Here is a 25,132-nt window from a genome sequence, read left to right on the forward strand (position 1 = left end):
TTCCTTATGAAAAAAGCTCTGTGTGTATTGTGGGGATATGTGAATACTCTGGTTCATTTTAAAGTGGGGTCAGGGCTCAAGAATATTTATCTGGACTGCTTCTAGGGCTGGTTTGACTTCACTCATCTTTAACTATTGGGATTAGGATTAACAAGGTATAATAATAAATGCTTGGTTTTAGGCATAATATGATGAAGATTATTATAATTGTATTATTAATTAAAAGGGCAGGCAATTTATATGCTTTTTAGTTTGATTTTTATTATAGTAGACAGAAATGTATAGAATAGTAGTAGAAAGGAAATAAATAAATGTTATCTTGGGGGGAAGTTGATTAGGAGGTTTGTGTATATATATATATATATATACATACACACACACACACACTGTATATGTATGTATTGTGTGTGTGTGTGTGTGTATTGTTTTTCTTTTAATATAAGGGGATAGAGCAACTGTATTTAGTGATTTTTATAATATGCCAATAGAATGATTTATAGAAATAATGTAATTTTGGTTTAATATAGAGTAAGGGATTGGTTATGGAAAATTTGTTGTATATTCTTGCTGTTATAAGTCGGAAGTCACCTCTTCTTGTAATTTAATTTTTTTTTCTCTTGTGTTTTCATTCTTTTTTAGTTTTTTCTTTTTGTAGTTTTTTTCTTTTTTATCGTTTTTATCTTTGTCTTAAATCTAATAAAATTCTTATAAAAAAGAAAAAGAGATTCAATTTCTGGGTTTTTACCTGCCAGATCTCTCGCTGCAAAACACTGGAAAATTAAAGCAAGTTGTTCACTGACCCAGTGATCTTAAAAGGATGGGAAATTGCTGCAACTAAAAATTCCAGAAAGCTTTGGAAAAACCCTACAATGAATGTAAATTTACTGAAATCTGTTCATCATTTCCTAGTTATATTAACACTTTTGCTAATAAATTCTGGACAGAAATACTGAATACATGTGCTTAAAATATTTGCTTTTCTTCCTAAGATCACAAATGTATTCAATTTTTCTTTTCCTTTTCTTGTTTTTCTTTGATGTCTCCAAAGAATTGGGGGGGGGGGAACTACCTGAAACCCTGACAAAAAAGCAGATCGCGATAAATATATAATACTGAGCTGGCTAAAATCTGTCTAGTACAGCTGCTTTTGTTCCAGTTAATTAATGCTTAAATTCTTTTTTTAAATGTAATTCTAAGCATGCTTATTGAAAGCAAATCGGATTGCGCCCACATCTTTACTAAAAAGGAAGGAAATGTTTAACATCCACTCGCTATCATAGCCTTGCTGAGTTTCCACACACACACTGAGTACCCACCTTCCTCCTTCTCTTTTTTGTGAAGGTCTCAGCCTGCCCGTACACTAGTAGGACGTGACGACAACGTGCGCCGGCTCGTTCTTTGTTTACATCCCCTCTCCTTCCGAGCCCTCCGAAGTCTTGTCTGCGAGGAGATTGGCTGTATGGCGTGGCAGAGATATCGCGAGCGGCCTTCTGATTGGCCAGGGCGTCGGTAAGGGCGGGGGAAAAGTGACCGCGGGGGCGCGGCTTCGGTGGCTGCGCTGCCCGCCGATTCTCAGTGCGGGGGATCCTCCGCTTGGTCCGCCCTGGGTGGGGAAGCGACCATTCGTTCGCGCCGGTTCCTGCCTTAGCGCCGTGTATGAGCCCGTGTCGGTTTGGGAAGTTCTCGTTTCCTTGACGGCGAGAAGAGGAGGCAGAAGGGGAAAAAGAAGAGGGAGCGGAGCATGGCGGCCTCGGTGTCAGAAAAAAGCAATAAGAAGAAGACGGAGAAGAAGCTCGCTGCTCGGGAAGAAGCCAAATTATTGGCCAGCTTCATGGGAGTCATGAATAGCATGAGGAAGCAAGTAAGGCGGAGTAAGGGAGGCCGGAGGCGGGGGTGGGTGAACTCTGGGCCTCCGTAAAGAAGCCTTGGCGGAGCCTGTCGCCCTGCGGTGTGGAGCAAAAACACGGGGCTGGGGTGGGGGGGTCGGATCCCTGCTTGAAACCGAGACACTAAATCTGTGGCAGCCCCGGTGGAGCCGAACGAGTCTCTTAGTTCGAGACTGTTTAGCGCAGTCTTCCTCAACGTGTCGCCTCCCTAGTGTGGGGTGTCCCTAGAACAGGGGAGTTGAACGCTTGCACCGGTTTGAAGGGCTCGACTGGGCGTTCTTTTGTTATTCTGCCAAGTCCTCGGTTAGTGTTCTTTCCATATTGCAAACGAAGGTGGGGTGCCTGTTGATGCCTGGCATAAAGCGGCTGGTGAGTTGGTGGCATTTGAACTGAGGGCACCTTGATCTGTCACTCAGTCTCTTACATTATTATAGTTAACTTGTTTTTTATACACAGGAATTGCAATACAGTTGATTTCTGATATCCTAGAATTGTTACGGTGTGGTTGTATACCCCAGTCCATTCCATTGTATTCTTTGGTACATGAGAAGATAGTTAAGCTATATTGGAAGAAAGTATGACAATTTGCACTTGTACTATACTGTAGATAGTAATTATAGTCCAGTGTTTCTCAATCACAGCAACTTTCAGATGTGTGGACTTCACCCCCCAGAATTCCCCAGCCAGCATGCTGGCTGGAGAATTCTGGGAGTTGGGAGTTGAAGGCCACACATCTGAAAGTTGGTGAAGTTGAGAAACACTTATACTAAAGAAAAAAAATAGAGTGTATTCTTTCAGGACATATCCTTCCAAATGCCTTAGTGTTTGGATTACTGTTACATGCTCTACATGGGGTTGCTCTTGAGGAGCATTTGGAAGCTGCAGTTGGTCCAGAATGCAGTGGCATGAGCAGTTTTGCCATCTCCCAATATGGTCATATTACACTGCTACTCCACGAGCTGCACTGGCTCCCAGTAGGCTTCCGGTTCCAATTCAAGGTGCTGGTTAACCCCTACATCACATAATACCAGGCTTTTTGAGGGACTGCCTTTTCCCCATTGTTTCTGCCCACCCCACCAAATCTACAGGGAGGGCATGCTCCAGGTCCCTTCTGTCAAACAATGCCATTTTGTTGGACCCTGGAATTGTGCCTTCCAGAGATCCAAATGGCCCCAATCTTGTTAGCCTTTTGTAAGGCTCTGAAGACCTGGCTGTTTCCCCAGGAGCCTGGGCCAGGAGGTTAGGTGAGCTCTGTTGATGATGTGGCTTTTTGTTTTGGGGGTTGTTTTAACCAAGGCATCATGGATTATATGCTGTTATGGTGTTTTAATCTCTGTATGCCACCCAGAGTCACTCCTCTGAGATGGGTGGTTCTAAATACATAGAAATGCCATTTCCCATCATAGTGGCTATTGGTGAAGTCTTAGTTAGATCTTGTTCTGGAAAACTATGATTATAGCAACTATCAGCCATCTCTAGGGCAGTGTTTCTCAACCCTGGCAACTTTAAGATGTGTGGATTTCAACTCCCACAATTCCCAGCCAGCATTACTCTTTATCCTTTATCTATTAACCTTTATTTATCACCCTCTTTCCAGAATTCAAGAAGATAGAAAGTATCATTACGTATTCAGTGAGGATTAAATTAACATAAGGCAATATGGAGTGAATGAAGAATATTTGTAGAACTCATGCATCATGCATCTTTAGGTTTGATTTTATAAAGCAATACTTTGTAGTACTATTGCTCTATTTACTACACTCATTTCAGGTGGTATGGTGTGGTAGTAATAATTTGTGTTCTCATTACTTACTAGATTAACTTGCCATTGATCTAGCTTAAGATATGAGAATTTTTTTGCTGAGCAATCTTGTTTGATAAACTTATACAAGTGTCTGAGAGGGTTTTTTAAAATTTTGAGATCAAACTTGTGTGTGTGTATGAAATCTACTGTCCTAACAACTGTAAAGATGCATAATATCAATTATTAGCCATATCTTTAAAGGAGATCTAATTGGAGACACTTGGAACATTAGTGTTTTCTTCAGTGTCAACTTAAAGAGCAGAATACTACAGTGTTTAGTTCTAAATACCAAACATGTTAATTCAACAGTTGTAAATGAGGCCATGATCTTTGAAACATAAATTAAGACTTTTCAGGATTTTGGCCTTTTTTAAAAGTTACTAAACAAATATATTATTAACTGTATTTTTCTCTATATTGTGGAAATGCTAATACATTGTCACAATTTTCAAGTTGTGTCCATTTAGACATCTAACAAAGATTTGGAAGAATGGCTCTTTTTTAAAGTATTGTTGCTGGTGTTTACCAAAGTAAATCCCATTGCAATTTTGAGGTGATATATAGAGAATTTATCTGAGTGTTTGCCCAAAAAGTTGTACTTTTTGTCTAAAATATAAAATCTCAGATGCCATATATAAAATTATGAACGTAAAATGAGTTTCATAGCAACTCTGGCAATTAACAGAAGAATTTCATGAAAAGTTTGTGTTTCCCTGTTTTGCTGTGGTTGCAGCTGTAAGAACCCTAAAACTGTAATATCAAATGTTATTATTTTATCCTCTTAAGGTAAGTTGGGAATCTGAAAGTATATGAAATCCAGTGTATATTATCTGAATATTGCTATTAAATTTTTTAAATGTGGGTCTTACATGTCAGTAAAGCCCATTAATATCAATGGAGCTTGTTAAACATTAATGCATTAAATTGGTTTCAGTGGTTCTGTTCTTAATCATAACTAAGGTTCTGGATCTATCCTACATAATACAGTAAGGTGATGTCAGCCAACATCCTGTTATGCTGCTAGGAAAGACTGAGTGAGCTTGGTACTTTCAACACTCTCTCTGTGCAATATCTCAGAATTGAGACTTTTTGAAGTATCTCTTTATGTTATAATGCTTATTTCTTTACTTTATAGGTTTGTTTTCTTGTTTATTCGTTTAGTCGCTTCCAACTCTTCGTGACTTCATGGACCAGCCCACGCCAGAGCTTCCTGTCGGTCGTCAACACCCCCAGGGACGAATCCATCACCTCTAGAATATCATCTATCCATCTTGCCCTTGGTTGGCCCCTCTTCCTTTTGCCTTCCACTCTCCCTAGCATCAACATCTTCTCCAGGGTGTCCTGTCTTCTCATTATGTGGCCAAAGTATTTCAGTTTGGCCTTTAATATTATTCCCTCAAGTGAGCAGTCTGGCTTTATTTCCTGGAGTATGGACTGGTTTGATCTTCTTGCAGTCCAAGGAACTCTCAGAATTTTCCTCCAACACCACAGTTCAAAAGCATTGATCTTCCTTCTCTCAGCCTTCCTTATGGTCCAGCTCTCGCAGCCATATGTTACTACGGGGAACACCATTGCTTTAACTATGCGGACCTTTGTTGTCAGTGTGATGTCTCTGCTCTTAATTATTTTATCAAGATTTGTCATTGCTCTTCTCCCAAGGATTAAGCGTCTTCTGATTTCCTGACTGCAGTCAGCATCTGCAGTAATCTTCGCACCTAGAAATACGAAGTCTTTCACTGCTTCTACATTTTCTCCCTCTATTTGCCAGTTATCAATCAAGCTGGTTGCCATAATCTTGGTTTTTTTGAGGTTTAGCTGCAAGCCAGCTTTTGCACTTTCTTCTTTCACCTTCATCATAAGGCTCCTCAGTTCCTCTTCGCTTTCAGCCATCTAAGTGGTATCACCTGCATATCTGAGATTGTTAATGTTTCTTCCAGCGATTTTAACTCCAGCCTTGGATTCCTCAAGCCCAGCATGTCGCATGATGTGTTCTGCATACAAGTTGAATAGGTAGGGTGTGAGTATACAGCCCTGCCGTACTCCTTTCCCAATCTTAAACCAGTCCGTTGTTCCGTGGTCTGTCCTTACTGTTGCTGCTTGGTCGTTATACAGATTCTTCAGGAGGCATACAAGATGACTTGGTATCCCCATACCACTAAGAACTTGCCACAATTTGTTCTGGTCCACACAGTCAAAGGCTTTAGAATAGTCAATAAAACAGAAATAGATGTTTTTCTGAAACTCCCTGGCTTTTTCATTATCCATCGGATATTGGCAATTTGGTCCCTAGTTCCTCTGCCTTTTCTAAACCCAGCTTGTACATCTGGCAATTCTCGCTCCATGAATTGCTGAAGTCTACCTTGCAGGATCTTGAGCATTACCTTACTGGCATGTGAAATGAGTGCCACTGTTGGATAGTTTGAACATTCTTTAGTGTTTCCCTTTTTTGTACAGGGATAGAAGTTGATTTTTTCCAGTTTGATGGCCATTCTTGTGTTTTCCAAATTTGCTGGCATATAGCATGCATTACCTTGACAGCATCATCTTGCAAGATTTTGAACAGTTCAGCTGGGATGCCGTCGTCTCCTGCTGCCTTGTTATTAGCAATACTTCTTAAGGCCCATTCAACCTCACTCTTCAGGATGTCTGGCTCTAGCTCTCTGACGTCAAAGCTATCCCTGATATTGTTATCCTTCCTATACAGGTCTTCTGTATATTCTTGCCACCTTTTCTTGATCTCTTCTTCTTCTGTTAGGTCCTTGCCATCTTTGTTTTTGATCATACCCATTTTTGCCTGGAATTTACCTCTGATGTTTCTAATTTTCTGGAAGAGGTCTCTTGTCCTTCCTATTCTATTGTCTTCTTCCGCTTCCGCGCATTGCTTGTTTAAAAATAATTCCTTATCTCTTCTGGCTAACCTCTGGAATTTTTCATTTAATTGGGCATATCTCCCCCTATCACTGTTGCCTTTTGCTTTCCTTCTTTCTTGGGCTACTTCTAGTGTCTCAGCAGACAGCCATTTTGCCATCTTGGTTTTCTCTTTCTTTGGGATGTATTTTGTTGCCGCCTCTTGAACAATGTTGCGGACTTTTGTCTATAGTTCTTCTGGGACCCTATCTACTAAGTCCAGTCCGCCACCTTTGGCTGCAAAGGATGTAGTCAATCTGGTTTCGGTGTTGTCCATCTGGTGAAGTCCATGTATAAAGCCATCTCTTAGGTTGTTGGAAGAGAGTGTTTGTTATGCAGAGTGAGTTGTCTTGGCAAAATTCAATCAGCCTATGTCCTGCTTCGTTTTGTTCTCCCAGGCCATACTTACCTGTAATTCCAGGTGTCATTTGACTGCCCACCTTAGCATTCCAGTCTCCTGTGATGCAAATAACATCTCTTTTAGGCGTGTTGTCCAGTAGGTGCTGCAGATCCTCATAGAACTGCTCTACTTCAGCTTCTTCAGCATCTGTGGTTGGGGCGTATATTTGGATCACTGTGATGTTAGATGGCTTGCCCTGAATTCGAATTGAGATAATTCTATCGTTTTTTGGATTGTATCCAAGCACTGCTTTAGCCACTTTACTATTAATTATGAAGGCTACTCCATTTCTTCTGTGGTCCTCTTATCTACAGTAGTAGATCTGGTGGTCATTTGATGTGAAGTGGCCCATTCCAGTCCATTTCAGTTCACTGACGCCCAAAATGTCTATCTTTAATCTTGACATCTCACCAATAACCACATCCAATTTACCCTGGCTCATAGATCTTACACACCAGGTTCCAATGGTGTGTTGATCCTTAGAACATCAGATTCGCCGTTCACCACCAACACCGTTGGCCGCTAGCCGTCCTTTCGGCTTTGAGCTAGCTGCGTCATCACGTCTGGGGCTAGTTGAACTCATCCTCTGTTCCTCCCCAGTAGCATTTTGACCATCTTCCGACCTGGGGGTCTCATCTTCCGATGGTATACCGACATATCTCTGGTTGTACTGATCCATTTAGTTTTCACAGCAAGAATACTGGGGTGGGTTGCCATTACCTTTCCCAGGGATCGCATTTAGTCTGACCTCTCTGTCATGACCTTCCCGTCTTGGGTGGCCCTTCATGGTTTAGCTCGTGGCATCATTGAGGTGCTCAAGCTCCAGCACCACGACAGGGTAATGATCCTTTGCTGAAGAGGTTTAGTTTAGAGAAGAAAATAAACATTTCTACCAATTGTTCTGAATATAAGAAATACTTTATTTCTGTATCATACCTTTGTGCTTTTCTGTTCTGTTTTAGAAAACACTGTGTGACGTTATATTGATGGTCCAGGAAAGGAAGATCCCAGCTCATCGTGTTGTACTTGCTTCAGCCAGTCACTTTTTTAACTTGATGTTTACCAGTAAGTTTTTTTTCCAGTTCAGCTTTTATTAGTCTCTTAAAAATATTTTATTTATTCCCCAGATTTGCAAAAAAGGGAAGAACATTTTAATTAACCTGCAAATAAAAATAGTCTAATTTCACTAATTAATAGATGTATACTATTTTTTCTTCATTGTCTTTAACCTATGTTGCTGGTCTAGCAGGTTGCTTAAATGTAGTTCAATTGTGACATACAAGCTGCTGAATTTTCTTTCATATGGCTTCCTAAAAGCCTTTCTGAGATGCAGTTCATGTAGAACAAGTCTTGACACTATAAAACCGACAGTCTTAATTAGAGCATGACATTGATACCCTCATTTTTCATTTTCCATGGGTAGTTTAAAACAGGCTTCCTCTTATCAGTAGATCTCTGGCAAAAGTAATGTGTCTCCTCCCTGACAGCATGTTTCATGAGGAGAACATGAAAATGTCCCTGCTGGTTCAAGCCTAGCATTCCATCTCATGTGGTGGCTGGACCACCAGATGTACCTAAATAGACCACAAACAGAAGATCAAGTGCAAATCAGCACTGTGCCATTGTCACTGTTGAGCAGCTAAGCTAATTTACTTCTGGCTCAGCTGTGCTTCTGGAAGAATGGCAGAGCTTCCACCTTGAAACTGAGAATGCCATATGGAGCTTGGGCACGAGCAGTTGTCCTACTGGTAAGAACTTCTGCTTTACCCTGGCTCCTTGGCTTTCCTGCAGTTGCTAAGCTGTTACGGTACCACAGTGTTCTCATGAATGTCCTAAGCTGAGAAAGGGAAAGTGAACTTTGAAGCTTTGCAACTTCCTTCACTATGACCAGCTCCTCCCTGCCTCAAAACAAGCTCAGTCAGGACAGGGATTGGGGGTCTGACTGGATACAGTACTGCCTTTTGGTCCACATAGCCAGAATTCTTGGTGGCTGTAGTTAGGATAGATGTGGGTTACTGTTAAATAGTGTTTGGGAGTGCCAATAATAACTGGAAGTGCCTAAAGAGAAGTATAATGAGTGTTTCAGAACCACATCTGATAAGAGCTCCCAAAAGAAACAAGACCGCCAATTCACAAATCAGAGTAATAGCTCTTCAAGATTTTAAAAATAATTCTTGATAATATTATTTGCTGTTGTGGGGAATATAGGAGGAGGAAGGAGCATTAGGTATGTTCACTGCCTTGAGTTATTTATAAAAAAAAAATGAAGGGATAAAAATAAAATAAATTTATCTAATTGCAGCAAATATGATTGAATCAAAGTCATTTGAAGTTGAATTAAAAGATGCCGAGCCAGATATTATTGAACAGCTGGTGGAGTTTGCTTATACTGCAAGGTAGGTATATCATAATATCTGCTATTGCTAGTCAGCTACAAATACAGATCTAGAAAACATTGAGATTAAATTGGGCATCCACATCTCTGGTTCTGGATGGGGTTGCACTGCCCCAGACAGACCCAGTGCATAATTTGGGTGTCTTCCTGGACTCACGGCTCCTGCTCAAAGAGCAGGTGGCAGCCGTGGCCAGGAGAGCCTTTGTGCAGTTATGTGCTGTGCACCAGTTACGCCCCTTCCTGGACCAGGAGGCCCTTTGAACAGTCACTCATGCCCTTGTTATCTCTCAGACTATTGCAATGCGCTCCACATGGGGCTACTCTTGAAGAGTATCCGGAAGCTTCAGCTGGTCCAGAATGCAGCTGCGCGAGCTGTTTTTGGTGCCCCCAGAAGGGCACATGTAACACCACTGCTGCGCGAGCTGCATTGGGTACCAGTTTGCTTCCAGGTCCAATTCAAGGTGTTGGTTATCACCTTTAAAGCCCTACATGGCATGGGGCCAGGTTAACTGAGGGACCACCTCTTCCCCATTACATCAACCCGTTCCACCCGATTGTGCAGAGAGGGCATGCTACGGACCCCGTCTGTAAAAGAAGTTCATCTGGCGGGGTCCAGGAAGCAGGCCTTTTCCGCAGTATCTCCCGCCCTGTGGAACATGCTGCCCCCAGAGGTGAGATTGGCCCCATTGCTCCTGGCCTTTCGGCGGAGTCTGAAGACCTGGTTCTGCCACCTCGCTTGGGGTGGAGAGGGGAATAGAGCTACATGGGGATGGTTGTTATAGACCACTCCTCCCACACTTGGACTGTTTTAGATGCTTCACCACTTGGATTTTTTATTCTTTATTTTTTATTTCTATTTCTATTATTTTTTACTGTATTTTACTTTTTGTATTATTGTGATGGTTTTAATCGATTGTTGTAAACTGCCCAGAGTCCTCCAATGGGAGGAGATGGGCGGGGATAAATTAGATAAATAAATAAATCACTAAATATTAGTATCAGTATATCTGTCTCTAATACAGAATGATAGTTTATGATGGTGCATGAAATATATTAATTTGATATAAAAACATAATACTACAGTCCTCTACATTCTTTAGCTGTTAAGGTTAGGAAAATGTCCTCAAGGATGCTTTTTTTAATGCAATTTATAGAATTTAACGTAGATATGCCTGTGTGTCAGGGTTTATATGTATATATTCTTCTTAAAATGTTTACCTGTGGAAATATTACCAATTTCTTTCAGAATTTCTGTGAACAGCAACAATGTCCAATCGTTGTTGGATGCAGCAAATCAATATCAAATTGAGCCTGTGAAAAAAATGTGTGTAGATTTTTTAAAAGAGCAAGTTGATGCTTCAAATTGTCTTGGTAAGATGTCTCCCCACTATTAAAGATATTCCAAGACTTCCAAAGCTTGGAATGAAGAATTTTGGCTGCTGTGTATTATATTTTAGGAATCACTTCTTTATAATATATTTAATACATAATTTTGTTAAGATTTGAAAATATTACTGCATATTTCAAAACATTGAGGCATATAAGTGAAGGGTTTGCTTAATAAGGAATAATTAGATTGCAATTAAACCAAGTAGAACTGTTTTGTTCTGCAAAATTACCATTGAATATTTTTTCTAAGATACTTGAAATAAATACTGGAGAGGAGATTTTGAATTAGTGCTTTTCTCTAGTGGTTAGCCCATCATAATGATTCTATAGATAAACTACTTAATAAGATAGCAGTATTTAGTTCTTGTTTTGTCAGGAACAAAAAAAATCTATAGTATTTTTTTTGAGAATCAGTTTAGTTAATGGTTAAAGGCTAGAAACTGGGAGACTGTGAGTTCTAGTCCTGCCTTAGGCATAAAACCAACTGGGTGACTTTGGGCCAGCCAGTCTCTCTCAGCCCTAGGAAGGAGGCAATGGCAAGCCACTTCTGAAAAACCTTGCCAAGAAAACTACAGGAACTTGTCCAGACACAAAACTGGACAACATTGACTTGCAGGCACAAAAAAAAAACAAAAATCCACCATATAGCATTTTTTATAAAATGTCTCACAAACATTTGCACTTTTTCCTCTTTTTTTCCACCTTGCATTAGGTATAAGTGTATTAGCAGAATGTCTTGACTGCCCAGAACTGAAGGCCACTGCAGATGACTTTATTCATCAGCACTTCACAGAGGTGTACAAGACAGATGAGTTTCTACAGCTAGATGTTAAACGTGTGACACATCTTCTCAACCAAGATACTCTGACTGTGAGAGCAGAAGATCAGGTGAATGCCTAGATATACATATAGGTATAGATATATAGATATCGATATTCTTAAAATTGATTTATTTTTAAGGTATATAAACCATATTTAAGCATCGGGGAAATAGAAATGTTTCCTATGGATATACATAGCTGCATACAAATATATGTATGGGAACTTGCAAGCAAATTTCTGGATGTTTAAAACCCTTCCTTTTCACTGAAACACTATATACCTTCTCTGGTTGAAGGAATTTGTCGTACTGTCTCCAAAGTGGCATGAAGAACTGTAGCCTAAAGAACAAACTAGGAGAACTCCAGTATGTTTTCAAAAGTGGTTGGACGTGTACAGGAAACTGTCCTGATACCTGCAGGCATAGTAAATGTTTTTTCCAAGCTTGTATTAAAAAAGCTAACGAAGAGATAGCAGAGATTTAAGGATATGATTCTTAGCAGTTGACATAATCTGATTATGACAATTACAGAACTACTTGTGTCAGAAAAAAAATTAAGAACAGAACCAGTCTGTTCTATGAGGTTAATATCAAACACTTTCATTAAAATTTAAAGTAACAACTTCTTGCATTATTCCAAGCTCATCTACAGAAATATGTACATTGTTTATGTGAGGTTTCATCCAACTTCTGACTCAGAAAATGAAACTCATTCTGAGTCAAAAGGGGAAACACAAACTTACCAGGCAGAAACCAGGAAAGTAAAACCCAGAAGTGACTCAGCAGCGCAGGAGAAGTTACAGCATGTGATTGGCCAGTCTTCAGAGGGGGATTTGAATCCTCTAATCAGCGTGCGGGAAAGATGTGCAGAAAAGCGTGCAAAGGAGAAGGCGGCCCTATTGGCCGCAGATGGGAATAGGTATCCGAAGGATTGGCATAAAAGGCAGACACACGAAGAGCAAGCTGCCGGTGACAACCGATCCTTCAAGCTTGCAGCCCCAGCATAAGAGTCCCTACAGATACCTCATCTGTAGCCGGAGGAGAATCAGAGCCTGTGTTTCCTATTGTTGAGGACCTACCCGCTGCACAAGCTGCCATAGAGGATCTTCTTCCTGCTGATTCTTGCAGTCTCAGCCTCACATCCAGTTCCCGACCTCGCCGCCACCATTCACTGCATTCCAAGAGTGTTCCCAGCCTTGTTCCTAGCTCTCAGCCTAATCCAGGATCTCCAGTCCAGTTTCGTCGTGCTCCTAGCTTCCAACCTTGCCCAGAAGCTCCAGTCCAGTCTGGTCATGCTCCAAGCTCTCAGCCTAGTCCAGAATTTCCAGTCCAGTCCAGTCATGCTCCTAGTTCTCTGTCTTGTTCGAAATATCTAGCCCAGACAATTCTGGCTTCAGGTTGCCAGCCTTGGCTTGAGTCTCTAGTCCAGCCCAGCCTAGCCTCCAGAACCAGAGGTTCCAATTCGGTCTCGCCTAGCCTCCACGTGTCAGTCCAGTTCAGTTGGTGTTCTAGATTGCGGATTCTCGCCTTCAGTTCCAGTCTTGCCACACTTCTTCGAATCATCCAGTCCCACAGCTTTGGTCAGCAAATCCTGCCCTGTGGTTCTGCCACAGTGTGATCCTGCAACCTTGCCTGTTCTTCCCTTGTTGCCTGGGTGGTCTTGATTGGAAACAGTCGTACCTCATTTATCACATGGACTTACTGTTGTAAATAGTTGTCTTAATAAAGAGTAGTTTTGATGATAATCCTGTCTGGCCGCCTCATAGTCTGAACAGGACAGTTTAATAATAACAATTACAAAATACTTGGTTCAGTAGGCTGTTGCAGCTATTGCTAGTTGATTCACAGTACGGAAATTCAATATGACTATGACATTCTTAATGTTAGTTAAGGTAGAACAGCTGCTATTAATATGAAAATTTGCTTTCCAAGATTTTTTGCCAATTCTGAATGAAATAAGGAACTCACCAATTGATATTGACCAATGGTGACAGAAAAAAATGTCTCAAGTAATAGTAACTTCTCGTGTTGAAGGTCCAAAGTTAAGTTTGGAGTTTGAAGTAGAGCTTCAAAGTTGCTTATTTTAAATAAGAATACTTTCTTTACCATTTCTAAAGTAGACTGTTAAGTTTATATGTCTACTTACGTATCTTTCCCTTCTTAATTTCCAGGTTTATGATGCTGCTGTCCGATGGCTAAAGTATGATGAGCCAAACCGTCAACCCTACATGGTTGACATCCTTGCTAAAGTCAGGTTTCCTTTAATTTCAAAGAATTTCCTTAGTAAAACTGTACAGGCAGAGCCACTTATTCAGGATAACCCAGAGTGTCTCAAAATGGTTATAAGTAAGTTTATAATCTAGCTGTGTTTTCAACATTGTAATACTGATTTCCTCTATGGACTGCTTATTTCACCAAATAACCCTATGAAAACAACACCTCCAAAAGAGCCAATTCTTTCCTTTGGAGGTGGGAGGGGGGAAACTAAGTGATTTTTAAATTCTCCCAGCTCCCTCCTCCCCACAAAAATGTTCTCAGACTTTAGTCCTGCTTTCAGGGAAATCTATTTCACAGGCCATACTCTTTGGATTCCAAAAACATCTTTTTTAAGAAGTCCCACCCCTGGCTTGGACAAGGATGATTTGCAGTACATTGCAACTTCTAATCACAGAACAAGTAATAGTCATTGCTGTGAATGTTTTTTTGATAGCAGGTTCCATTAGATAGAACTTCAAAGGAACTAAGTATTTTGCTCAGGGCTATCTGCACAAGGCAAGTTACAAATTTTGGTATGCCAGTTGTGCATTGTTGAAATGATTTAGCCAGAGTTATCATGGTTTGGTTCAGTACAGGTTAGAGGAATTCAATGAATTACATGTTGTTCTGCCTTTAAAACTTTCAACATCCAACTGGTTTAGGACATAGAAGCCAGGCTGTTGATTCATTATGCTGAATCTATCGCTGCAGTGTTAAAGAACTTCACTGTCTTTCAGTTTGTCTCCAGGCACAATTTGAGATTATCTTCTTGAATAACATGGGATTAGGCAATCTGAAATACCGCCATAGTTGTTACCGTTTCTCTTTTGTGGTGGGTGTCTTGCTTGTGAAATTCCCTCCTGAGAATGTCCAGGTACAAGTTTTAGGTCCATGTGTTTGCCAATACTCCCTCATGCAGTCAGTACCCCTCTCCTTCTCTTTGAAGACAAGGTGGTCTGGTACTTTGGTGCTCTCTGTATGTTATATGTTACAAAGGACAGTAATGATCCTTCAGTTTTACAAGAAAGACTGGAAAGACAGAAAACAGCTGTGGCCTTGCTTCCTGAGAGCTCTGCACAGATTAAAATACTGTTTAATTATGTTCACACACACCCACAGTGACATGCAAGGGAGAGGAAAAAAAGCAGTGCTTCACAGAAGGAAGAAACTGATACGGACGTTTACTTGATTTCCTTTGTACAAAAGGAAAGGATCATATTTCTGCACAGAGCATGTTTTATTCTTACTAGCCTAATACGGTGTACGAGAGAGTACTAGCATGGGCATGAATGTATTGTTGCCTTGTAAGAAGGTTTCATGGCCACTACTGAATTACAATATAAGAATGATAATTGCTGAATACCTTTCCCTAGATTGCTACCCAGTGTACAGCAGGCAGAAGTGGGGAGGGTTATACTTCCTCGCAAAAGCAGTTTGTTCACCTATGTTTTTGAGAGTGGAATTACCTCACATCCATTTTGGCAACTTCTGGTTCATCAGACTGGCTGGCGGCCCTAGTGTGTAAGAATTCTTTACCCATTTTAATGACTATTTTTTAGGAATAAAATACAGTTGGAAAAATAACATCTGTGAAAGTATCTCATATGTCTAACACTTCACAAGTTTATGATCGAATTGATAGGAATGCCAGTATCTATGTCAATGTAGCCTTGGTGCTGACATTTCCTTCATCTGTAAATCTACAAGCTGCCATCTGTGACCACAATGCAGATCCAGGCAGCATCTAAAGTGCATGCTAACTAAATTACATAATAACTTTAGTTTTTTAATGTGTTTCTGTGAGGTGAAACAAAACTGCCTAGAAGATGCTCTCATCTGAATTGATAACCATGACAAAATAAAATACTGAAGCATTGTGAAAAAAGTTGGATCTATTGAAATGTTTGAAAAATCACTGAAATTGAGAAGGATCTTGCTAAGATTTCCATCCTCTGTAGTATGTTGAAAATACTCCACCCTTTTAAGAGGCAGTTGAACACTGAATCTTTTCCCAACATCCCTGCTGGTATTAATTTTATACCATCGTTTGAAAGGCTTATTCCAGAGCAAGTTACATCATCTGCATATATTTTATTTAAGTTAGTAAAACAGGAAGGAATGCTGTGTCAGATTATTATGGCAATTCCCTTGGGTTTGACAGAGGTGATCAAATGTTTTGAAATGTGTAGAAAACACTCTTATTTTCTAATATATTTTCTATACATTACAGAAGGTCTACATAACACTTACTATGCCTTATGTTGGAAATAAAGATGGAACTTTGAACTGCATTGAATCAGGATTTTTTTTCTTTTGCTGTAGGTGGAATGAGATACCATCTACTTTCTCCAGAAGACAGAGAAGAATTGGTGGATGGTACTCGTCCGAGAAGGAAAAAACATGATTACCGTATTGCCTTGTTTGGAGGATCACAGCCACAGTCATGTCGATACTTTAATCCAAAGGTAATTCTGATCTCTCAGTGTTTATATGGATTGGGTGTACAATATGAAAGTATATCTTTAATATATCATCTTACATTGCTGCAGTTTGTGGCATTGGTCTGTGTTATGGTTTCTTTATTTTTATTTCAAGCAGTACCTAGCTTACCTATACACCAAAAGAGTAAAAAGCTGGGGGATGTACTTAAATGGCAGGTGTTTGCTGTTACATAATCTTTTTTCTTTACATTTTTGATATTGCAGAAAACAGATAAAGATTATTTTTCCTAAAATAGATCAGGGCAGATTGGGCTCATAAGGAATGATGCATTGGGAGATTACAGTTTTCTTGAGTACAATGCTATTTTGAGGTTGCTATAACAATTTAACACTTTTTAAATACTTTTTTTGTTATCATTAGGAATATGTATCTTATATAATCATCCTATACATTTCAATCAAAAAGTATGTGAGCAATATTAAAGGCAAAATTTTGGGTCATATTAAAAGTCATATGGGCTTTCAAGAGAATATTCTCCAAGCCCAGCTAATTCCTTTGTGATGACCCTTTTGGCAACAAAGCCACAATCCATTGAAATATTCATTTGGGTCAGGGAGTTCTGTTCTTGAAAGAAATCAGGACCCACTCCGCATCTGCTTTCTAACTGCAAATAGCATTTTCATGATAAAAGACTTGCAGGAGAAGGTGATTCAAAGATGTGCACCATGCTTTAATCCAGGGGTTGGCTAACTTGGCCCTGTATACTATGTGCAGCTCCCTAGCATCACAGCTGGGTCTTCCAGAATGTCACAGGATGGTCAGGGCCAAATTCTTGCTGAGGCTTAAAACACACCTCAAAACATCCAGATTCAAAATACTGGACCAAATGAGGGAATTTTTATGGGATAGCCTTTCCCAAACCCCGCATGCAATTTTTTTAGCCCTGCCAACTCTATTATAGTTACCATATAACTTACCCATAGTTTGTGTGACCCCAAGCAGGGCACAAAGAGAAGAAAGTGTGATCTCCAAAAGAGATTGCCCAAACAAACTTTTATTACGGTCAAAGACCAGCATAAGGAGGGTGGGGTACAGTCAGTTAAAAGCGTAGAAGGTACATTAAAATCTAATATAAGAAGCAAAAACACAGAAATGCATTAAGACCTGATATAAAAAGCTAAAACACAAAAATAAAAAATACATTAAAATCTAATATAAAAAGCTAAAACACAAAAGTCTACATTTTATTAGGACTGAGGGTGCATGAAAAAAGATACATCTACACCTTTGAAGTACTTAGATCAGGTTTGTTTATCTACATATATGATTTTCAGTCATTCAGGTTTAATATTTTTGTGCAGTACAGAAATATGGTTGTTATGGTGATTGTCACACCTGCATTTTTTTCTGCCTACATCTTCCTGCTTTTAATAAACTTCCTATACACTATTGAGGTGGCAGAATGAGAGTTATACTATTTGCAGTGTTCCAAAGGGCAATACACTTTTTTCAGTAATCCAAATAATACCTACTTGCAGGGCTTCACTTATTTATTTATAATATTTCTGGGATGTGTTAAAAAGATTTCTTATTCCTTGAAGACTGTAATAACTTAAATGCTATCTATAGATAAATACCAGTCAGTTCTATTTATATTTTAAAATAGACCTTTGTGTATATTTAATTGTCCCAGAATATAAATCATTCTACATCCATATTCCAGAGATCTAGAATGAACTCATTCTATTCCATTGTGCTTTTGATGTATAACCTTTTCTTCCTGACTCAGCAGGTGGTATGCATTGAGATCTTCTTCCTACATGGAATAATTATTGTTCTTTTGTTACCTTGCTTTTGCTTTTGACTGCTTCTTTCAGACACATGGCTCTAGAAAGTACAGCTTTGTGTGCATTTCTCATTAATTTCAAATGGGTTTGCTTGGGCAGTTCTCTTGATTGCTGAAATTCATTATGTGTATGTGTTTAAGTATCTCTTAGCAGTGCCCAAAATACCTATAGCCATATCAACTGTAATTTATTAGATTTAGTAAATCAGAATATATTATATATAATTTGTGGTTTAGAAACTGAATTTTTGGTTGTCATGCCAGCAGGTTCTTGCAGGTTTATCTAATTATAATTCTTAAAACATGTTCTTATTACTGTATTTTACTGTCTCCTTTGGTATTATGCAGTTCATCTTTAGTATTTTTATCTATTCTGATCCACTGGCTGGAAGAAAACATAACAATTAATAATACAATTGGGACCAGAAGTTTCTCAGACCTTCAGTCAGTTGTTTTTGTCCTCTATTTACCTCCACAAATATTTGTTATTGATGCTCAAAACTGAAAGCAGTCTTCAGACTAACACATTAATAATAGCCATTGCTAAAAGTGTTCTTCCAACAATGATAAAGGCTGTAAAAATGGCTAGATCTAGATTCCATAAGCTTCTGATCTGTTCAAATTTAAAGCAATCAAAATGAAATGTGTGTAAATTTCATATCTCTGGGCTCACATTTCTCCTCCAGCATAAATTAAAATTATATCAAAGCATTGCCCATTTTCAGAATACAATCATACACATGTAGTCCATTGGCTACTTTAAAAGGTCACTGTATTGCCTTGTTTATCACCTTAATATTGATGGAGTTTTTAAAGGTTAATAAAAGAACTCCAAGCACCTAACAACAATCTTGCAAAGTAGAAGTGTGAACCAAAAGACTTGTACATTAAGCTTAATTACATTCAGAAATAAATTCAGTCTTCACACAGTAGTTAGATGAAGAAAAATAGAGATAGCTTACTTTTACTCAGTAGATCTGGATACAAGTAGATTCATAGTAGAAAGTACTTAATCATCACTGGTTCTTTGTAAACATTTTCTATGGAAATGAAAATGTCTGCGTGCAAGCAAGATGAAAGGACGAGAGCTGCATTCTGCAGCACCTCCTGCTTGCAGGTTTGCCCAAGAGGTAATGGATATTGTTAATCCCCAAGCCCAAGGAGGAGGAGGAAGTGGAAATCAGGTGACCTATGTGACATCCCACAAGCACAATAGAGATGCGTTTACTAGAAAGACCCCCTTATGCTTATGAGACAATGCTGAGTTGACCCCCTGATAATTCTAACAAATATGGGGGGGATGAGGTTCTGAGGATCAGAAACATGCATGTTATCCCCAAATCCTTGACAAAAGGTGGAATAAAAATAAAATATTAATGGTCTCAAAACTTTGAAGACTTTTTTTTTTTTTTTCAGAAGGTCATAGCTGAAAATATTCTATATAGCCTTGATTTATTTTTATACAGGATTACAGCTGGACAGATATCCGATGTCCCTTTGAAAAGCGGAGGGATGCAGCTTGTGTTTTCTGGGACAATGTAGTTTATATTTTGGGCGGTTCCCAGCTTTTCCCTATAAAACGAATGGACTGCTATAATGTTGTTAAAGACAGCTGGTACTCCAAATTGGGTCCTCCAACTCCTCGTGATAGCCTTGCAGCATGTGCAGCAGAGGGCAAAATTTACACATCTGGCGGTTCAGAAGTAGGTAAGACACATTTACGGACATGGCTTGGGAACTTTAAAAGAAAAGCTTCATTTGGTACTGTATTGTTACAGAATATTTATTTTAAAAGAAATAGATTACAGCAAGGATAATTATGTCAATTTCAATTCCACATGATAGCACAGTAATACTATGCATTAATTAAGCTACATTTCCTCTGATGGCCTTGAAGGTTGTACAACTTGGGTTATTTTCTGTACATACATAGACACATATTATTTTACTTTCATTGGAATAAATTCCACTTAACTCACTGGACCTGTATATGACGCCATCGGTTTTATCAGGGTGTTGATAAACATGTGAAATACAGCTCTCTTTTTTTGCAAAGCTTTTTGATGATTTTCCTCATCAAATGTTTAGAACTTTTTCCTTCTATGTGTGTATATACTTATATACAATATATTTATATTTATCTATTTACATTTATCTATCTAAACCAGAAGCAAAAATATTTTGATTTGGATTTAAATTTCTGTCTTGTTACCCATGGTAATAAATTAGGCTGCATCTATCACAGGACATGTGCCCAGTATTCCCACAGCATTAGCTGTGACCCAGCAGCATTATGTTGTAGGCAGGCAAATAATCTGTTTTATTTCTTCCCTGGGGTTCTTCTTTAGGAGCAGCATGTAATCACAGGCATTGCTCCACTGTACTTCCCAGTACAATTTCCCTGCCCCTTGACTCATTGAAGGGAGGCCATACATAACTTACGTCATGGGTTTCCTCTATGCTAGCATGACAAAAGGATTCTGATTTTTTTGGCATTAGAACAGACACACAACCAGTATTTTCTCATTTGTTCTCTCTGTACTGCTACTGGAATTCTACTGAGAATTCCAATAGAAAAAAAAGTGGCTTTTTTCCTCCGTTAATCAGATGCTGTCATCTATAGAACTAATTTGATTTAGTGCTGAGAAATTAAGAGGGAGATGTCAAGTGTACATTCCCTGGAAGTGGTGTGTCAAAATCTGGGCATCTCCACTGAGAGTTTATTGTCCATGTTATTTGCCTACTAAGAGTATTGGGAGATTATCTTAACAAATGGATCATCCCGTTGTGTAAGTGACTGTACTTGTTTTTTATTTGTTTAAAGGAAATTCTGCTTTATATTTATTTGAATGTTATGATACAAGAACAGAAAGTTGGCACACAAAGCCCAGTATGCTGACTCAGCGGTGTAGTCATGGAATGGTAGAAGCAAATGGCCTGATTTATGTATGTGGAGGAAGCTTAGGGAACAATGTTTCTGGAAGAGTCTTGAACTCCTGCGAAGTTTATGATCCAGCAACAGAAACGTATGTACTGACTTTATTTCCAGTCAGAAGCTTATACTGGGGGCTCGGGGGGGGGGGGCTGGGGGTTGGGTTTCTTCACACTGTGAAACTGCAGAAAAGTTTGATTTCTAAATTGTGCACCCCACCCCACCCCATCATTCAGAGAATTGAAACTACTCTTGTTCAGTGAGGAAAATGTAAAAAACAGCTACCCAAGAAGCGTGTCAGCTTAGAACTTCATTCCATTTTAAGTGGAGCAGCAACTCATCTGCCACACTTTTTGAAATAACAGAACCAGCTAACTATAACTTGCCTTCTTAACTCTAGCACTTGATTGCATTTAATGAAAAGGAAAATATGGAATGAAATTGTGTATTTTAAATATTTGCAGGTGGACTGAGCTATGTCCAATGCTTGAAGCCCGAAAGAACCATGGGTTGGTGTTTGTGAAAGATAAAATATTTGCAGTGGGGGGGCAAAATGGCTTAGGTATGTATTCATAATTTCTTTTACCTAACTGCTATGAGGCTATATGGATTGTTGCAGTATTGAAATAAAGTAAAAAAAAACAAAACCTAAGATCTGTCTGAAAGATAAAGACACTAACACTGTTACTGCTTGCAGCATGTGAAAATGTATCAGCTTTGTAGGGCTGTCACAGTATTTCAAGCAGATTGATATAAATGGTGGGTTGTCTGCATAATGGTGAAATATTGTAAGCGCCTGCAGGCTTAAATGCAAGAGAATGCAGAATGTAATTGAGTAAAACCACCCCATCCTGACTTTCCAGAAACAGGAACTATAAAGTGCCATTTCATACTCTCCTTGAGTCTCTTCCATATTAATTGTACATCAAAATTTTTCAGAAAGGACAAACGCTGTATGCCCCCAGATGTTAATATATGATATCATGTAATGTGAATAAAAAGCAGATGCTAGTGACAAAATAGTGTTAAAACATTTCCTTATAAATATCTGTAGCTGTATTCTGGGGATAATATTTATAACAAATTAACAAAGTCCACTTTTAATTTTTTTTTTACATTCCCAAACTTTCTTAAATCAAACCTTTGTTATATAAACATATTGGGTATTTGTTATTCTGCAGGTTTTAATGTAACTTTGTATCCCCAATATATCCTGTAAATTGTCTTTTAAGTTTCAGTTCTGTACATATTTATCTGAAAGTAAGACTGATAAAATTTGTGGAACTAAGAGACAGTACAATTTCAATAATTTTGTGGCTTTATGATTGCATTTTATCACACACCCACTTCTGGAAGTTGTGTATTCATGATGAAGTATAGCTCAGACATAAATCTATCATTATTGCTTTTGCTTAATTTTAAAGAAATTACAGAATTTTAAAATGAGGTTCCCTTACGGCATTAAGCATTTAAGATTTTAAAGCTGCATGCTCCCATTTCTTGGAAGTAAGTTCTATTAAACTCTGTGAAGACATTTTCAGGATATTAAATTAAGAGAAGTTATTATTTCACAATAATTATTCCATCAAATTTATACAGTTTGAATGTTACATTTCACCCCTAGGGCCTATATATTTTTACATAATATTTCTGCAGTAGACTAAATGTTGCTTATTTATTTAAACCACTCAAGTATCTTATAATTTACTATATTGGTAAAGTATTTTTAATTTGTTGGAAAAAAGATTTAATCCTAAAATGGATTATTATGTCAAACTTACATTTGCTTAATATTTTTCCCCCCTTCTTTATAAAGGTGGCTTAGACAATGTGGAGTACTATGACATTAAGATGAATGAATGGAAGATGGTTTCCCCAATGCCATGGAAAGGTGTAACAGTAAAATGTGCTGCTGTGGGTTCCATAGTTTATGTTCTGGCTGGATTTCAGGGTGTAGGTCGCTTGGGGCACATCCTTGAATATAACACTGAAACTGATAAATGGATAGCCAACCCTAAAGTTCGTGCTTTCCCAGTGACCAGCTGTTTAATCTGTGTAGTTGATACTTGTGGAGCAAATGAGGAGACACTAGAAACTTGAAGACTTTAGGAATATCACAAAGTACTCTTGAAAGAAAGAAATTGCTACTTGTAAGGTTCTCCATTTTAGTTTTGTCTCGTCAGTCTGTACTACGGAAAAATTGGAGTGCAATTCTCCATTTTTATTTCAACTGTTTGCATAATGTGGGTCTGCTCGTTCAAGTGCTGTTATTCAGCTTCCCTTCTATGCGTTGGAACTATTTCAAGTGTCTCCAAACCAAGACTGAAGAGAAATGAAAATGCCTGAAGATACATATATGCAATTTTTCAAAAACAAATCTGTCTAACATACATTGCAAATTATTTCAAGAATAACTTCTTGAATAATCTTCATTTTTAATTTAAAACACTGAAATTCTTCAAGTAGGAAAGGTCCTGAAATAAACTATTAATGGTTATTAATGCTGCATGGTCGCTCGAACCAGTGTTCTGGAAAGTATGTATTTGGATTACTTCCATGCCACCTCATCACAGAAGTCAAGTTCTGTAGTTTAGTGTCCAATTGTTGAAATAGTTAAATTAATTCCAATACTATTGATCTTCTCTGTATATTAACGTACTCCAATAACAGAATAGAACTGTACATTGAGCCTTCTCTCTTTTTTAATATTTGTATCATATAACTAAAATGGTGTCTAGCAATAGGCAAATAATTTCCTGAACACACATTCTTCATTCCATCTGTACAAAGCTTTATTCTCTCTACTACAGTTCCAGCATATCCTTTCACCCACCCACATAGGAACTGGTGCTTTCGCTAAGTGCATCTACTTTCTGAAATATTACAAGTATAAACAAGATTATATAGTAAATTTCTTTCTTCTATTTGCAAGGGGGTGTTGGTGGACTTAAGAATAAAAACAAGCTTGTCCTTTAGATGCATACTAGAATTTTGGCACATATGGGGAAAGGTGTGTGCATGGATAGGGATACTGCAGTGGAAACAGACATGTCTTTGGCAACCTCCATTCTTCAAGTTTTGTCCTGAGCTGCAGTCCATTTTATTTTGTCTTTTGTATATGAATCTGAATCTATGCTATTTAAATCTGCATAGCTCTGACCTGATTCCCTTTCCTTGAGTGACTCATAAAAATTCATACTCATCTCTTACATGTCAAATATAATATTGCAGTGGAAGTTTCAAAACTATAATGTATGTGTACTTTAAAAGTACTTATTTATAAACTTGCATGTGAGAAAGTAAACGATAGCACTTATGTATAAAACATTTTGGGGTATAAACATGCATTGTTTTGTCTAATTTTTCTCTACATATTTTAACTCCTTTGCAGTTTTCAGAGAGAGACTAATTTCTTCTAGGTTGAAATCTTCTGTACTGATTAAGGTACACTTTTGTGTAACTTCTTAGTATTGTCTTTATTCATGAAAACCTGGCCTTAGTATTTTAAACAGCTCTACGTATGCTTGCAAAGAAGGATACAAGTTTAACTTTTTAAGGACTCTTTGATGTTGGGTTTTATAACAAATTCTGAAGCACACTGAGATGCATTTTTTTTCTTGAATAAACAGATTAGCCAAGAATAAAATAAAATATCAATAATTGATTTAATTCACACCTATTAAATCAATGAAAATGCAATAAGGAACTTACCCAGCTCATTAACAAATAGGGTTCCTTTATTGTGTATCTTCAAACAGGGACCATTTCATAAAAACAATATAAATTAACGTAAGTTGTATTTTTTTCCCATAGGATTAGACTTCTCCATGATATTTATCTAAGCAGAATGTGGCAAATCTATTTCACTGTAAGGTCTTAGTACATGAACATTAGGTGCAAAAAGTTTTCTTGATTGTTTTTGTGTACTGGTGGGTATCTATTGAAAAATCTTGTATACTGAATAATTCTGTTATGTATCAGAATTTTGAAAGTGAAGCAAATACCTCAATGAGGCTTTGTGGGTCAGTGAATTTTATTAAATATTTGTTCTTAAA

General features: G+C 38.3%; 1 protein-coding gene across 2 annotated transcripts; it reads left to right on the top strand.

The window, feature by feature from the left end:
• The first annotated feature begins 1,581 nt into the window (after window positions 1-1,581).
• Window positions 1,582-25,132, top strand: KLHL7 (kelch like family member 7). Of its 2 annotated transcripts, XM_063303753.1 has the most exons (11): window positions 1,588-1,861; window positions 7,960-8,062; window positions 9,300-9,393; window positions 10,639-10,763; window positions 11,494-11,669; window positions 13,773-13,947; window positions 16,180-16,322; window positions 19,612-19,852; window positions 20,970-21,171; window positions 21,542-21,639; window positions 22,894-25,132. In XM_063303753.1, exons 1-11 carry the CDS (start codon window positions 1,742-1,744, stop codon window positions 23,175-23,177), a joined length of 1,761 nt encoding a protein of 586 aa, XP_063159823.1. In that variant the 5' UTR covers window positions 1,588-1,741; the 3' UTR covers window positions 23,178-25,132. The 2 variants fall into 2 exon arrangements, with proteins under 2 accessions (XP_063159824.1, XP_063159823.1); XM_063303754.1 differs by lacking the exon at window positions 21,542-21,639 and having other exon boundaries at window positions 1,582-1,861; window positions 22,894-23,057.

The sequence above is a fragment of the Candoia aspera genome, chromosome 4, assembly GCF_035149785.1.
Source record: "Candoia aspera isolate rCanAsp1 chromosome 4, rCanAsp1.hap2, whole genome shotgun sequence".
NCBI lineage: Eukaryota > Metazoa > Chordata > Lepidosauria > Squamata > Boidae > Candoia > Candoia aspera.

What these genes read in the sequence shown, in the direction of transcription:
- KLHL7 (XM_063303753.1), top strand. Translation starts at nt 1,742, where the DNA reads ATGGCGGCCTCGGTGTCAGAAAAAAGCAATAAGAAGAAGACGGAGAAG. An exon ending in CTGTGAGAGCAGAAGATCAG is followed by an intron (nt 11,670 to 13,772) that starts GTGAATGCCTAG and finishes CTTAATTTCCAG; the next exon opens with GTTTATGATGCTGCTGTCCG. An exon ending in GGGGGGGCAAAATGGCTTAG is followed by an intron (nt 21,640 to 22,893) that starts GTATGTATTCAT and finishes TTCTTTATAAAG; the next exon opens with GTGGCTTAGACAATGTGGAG.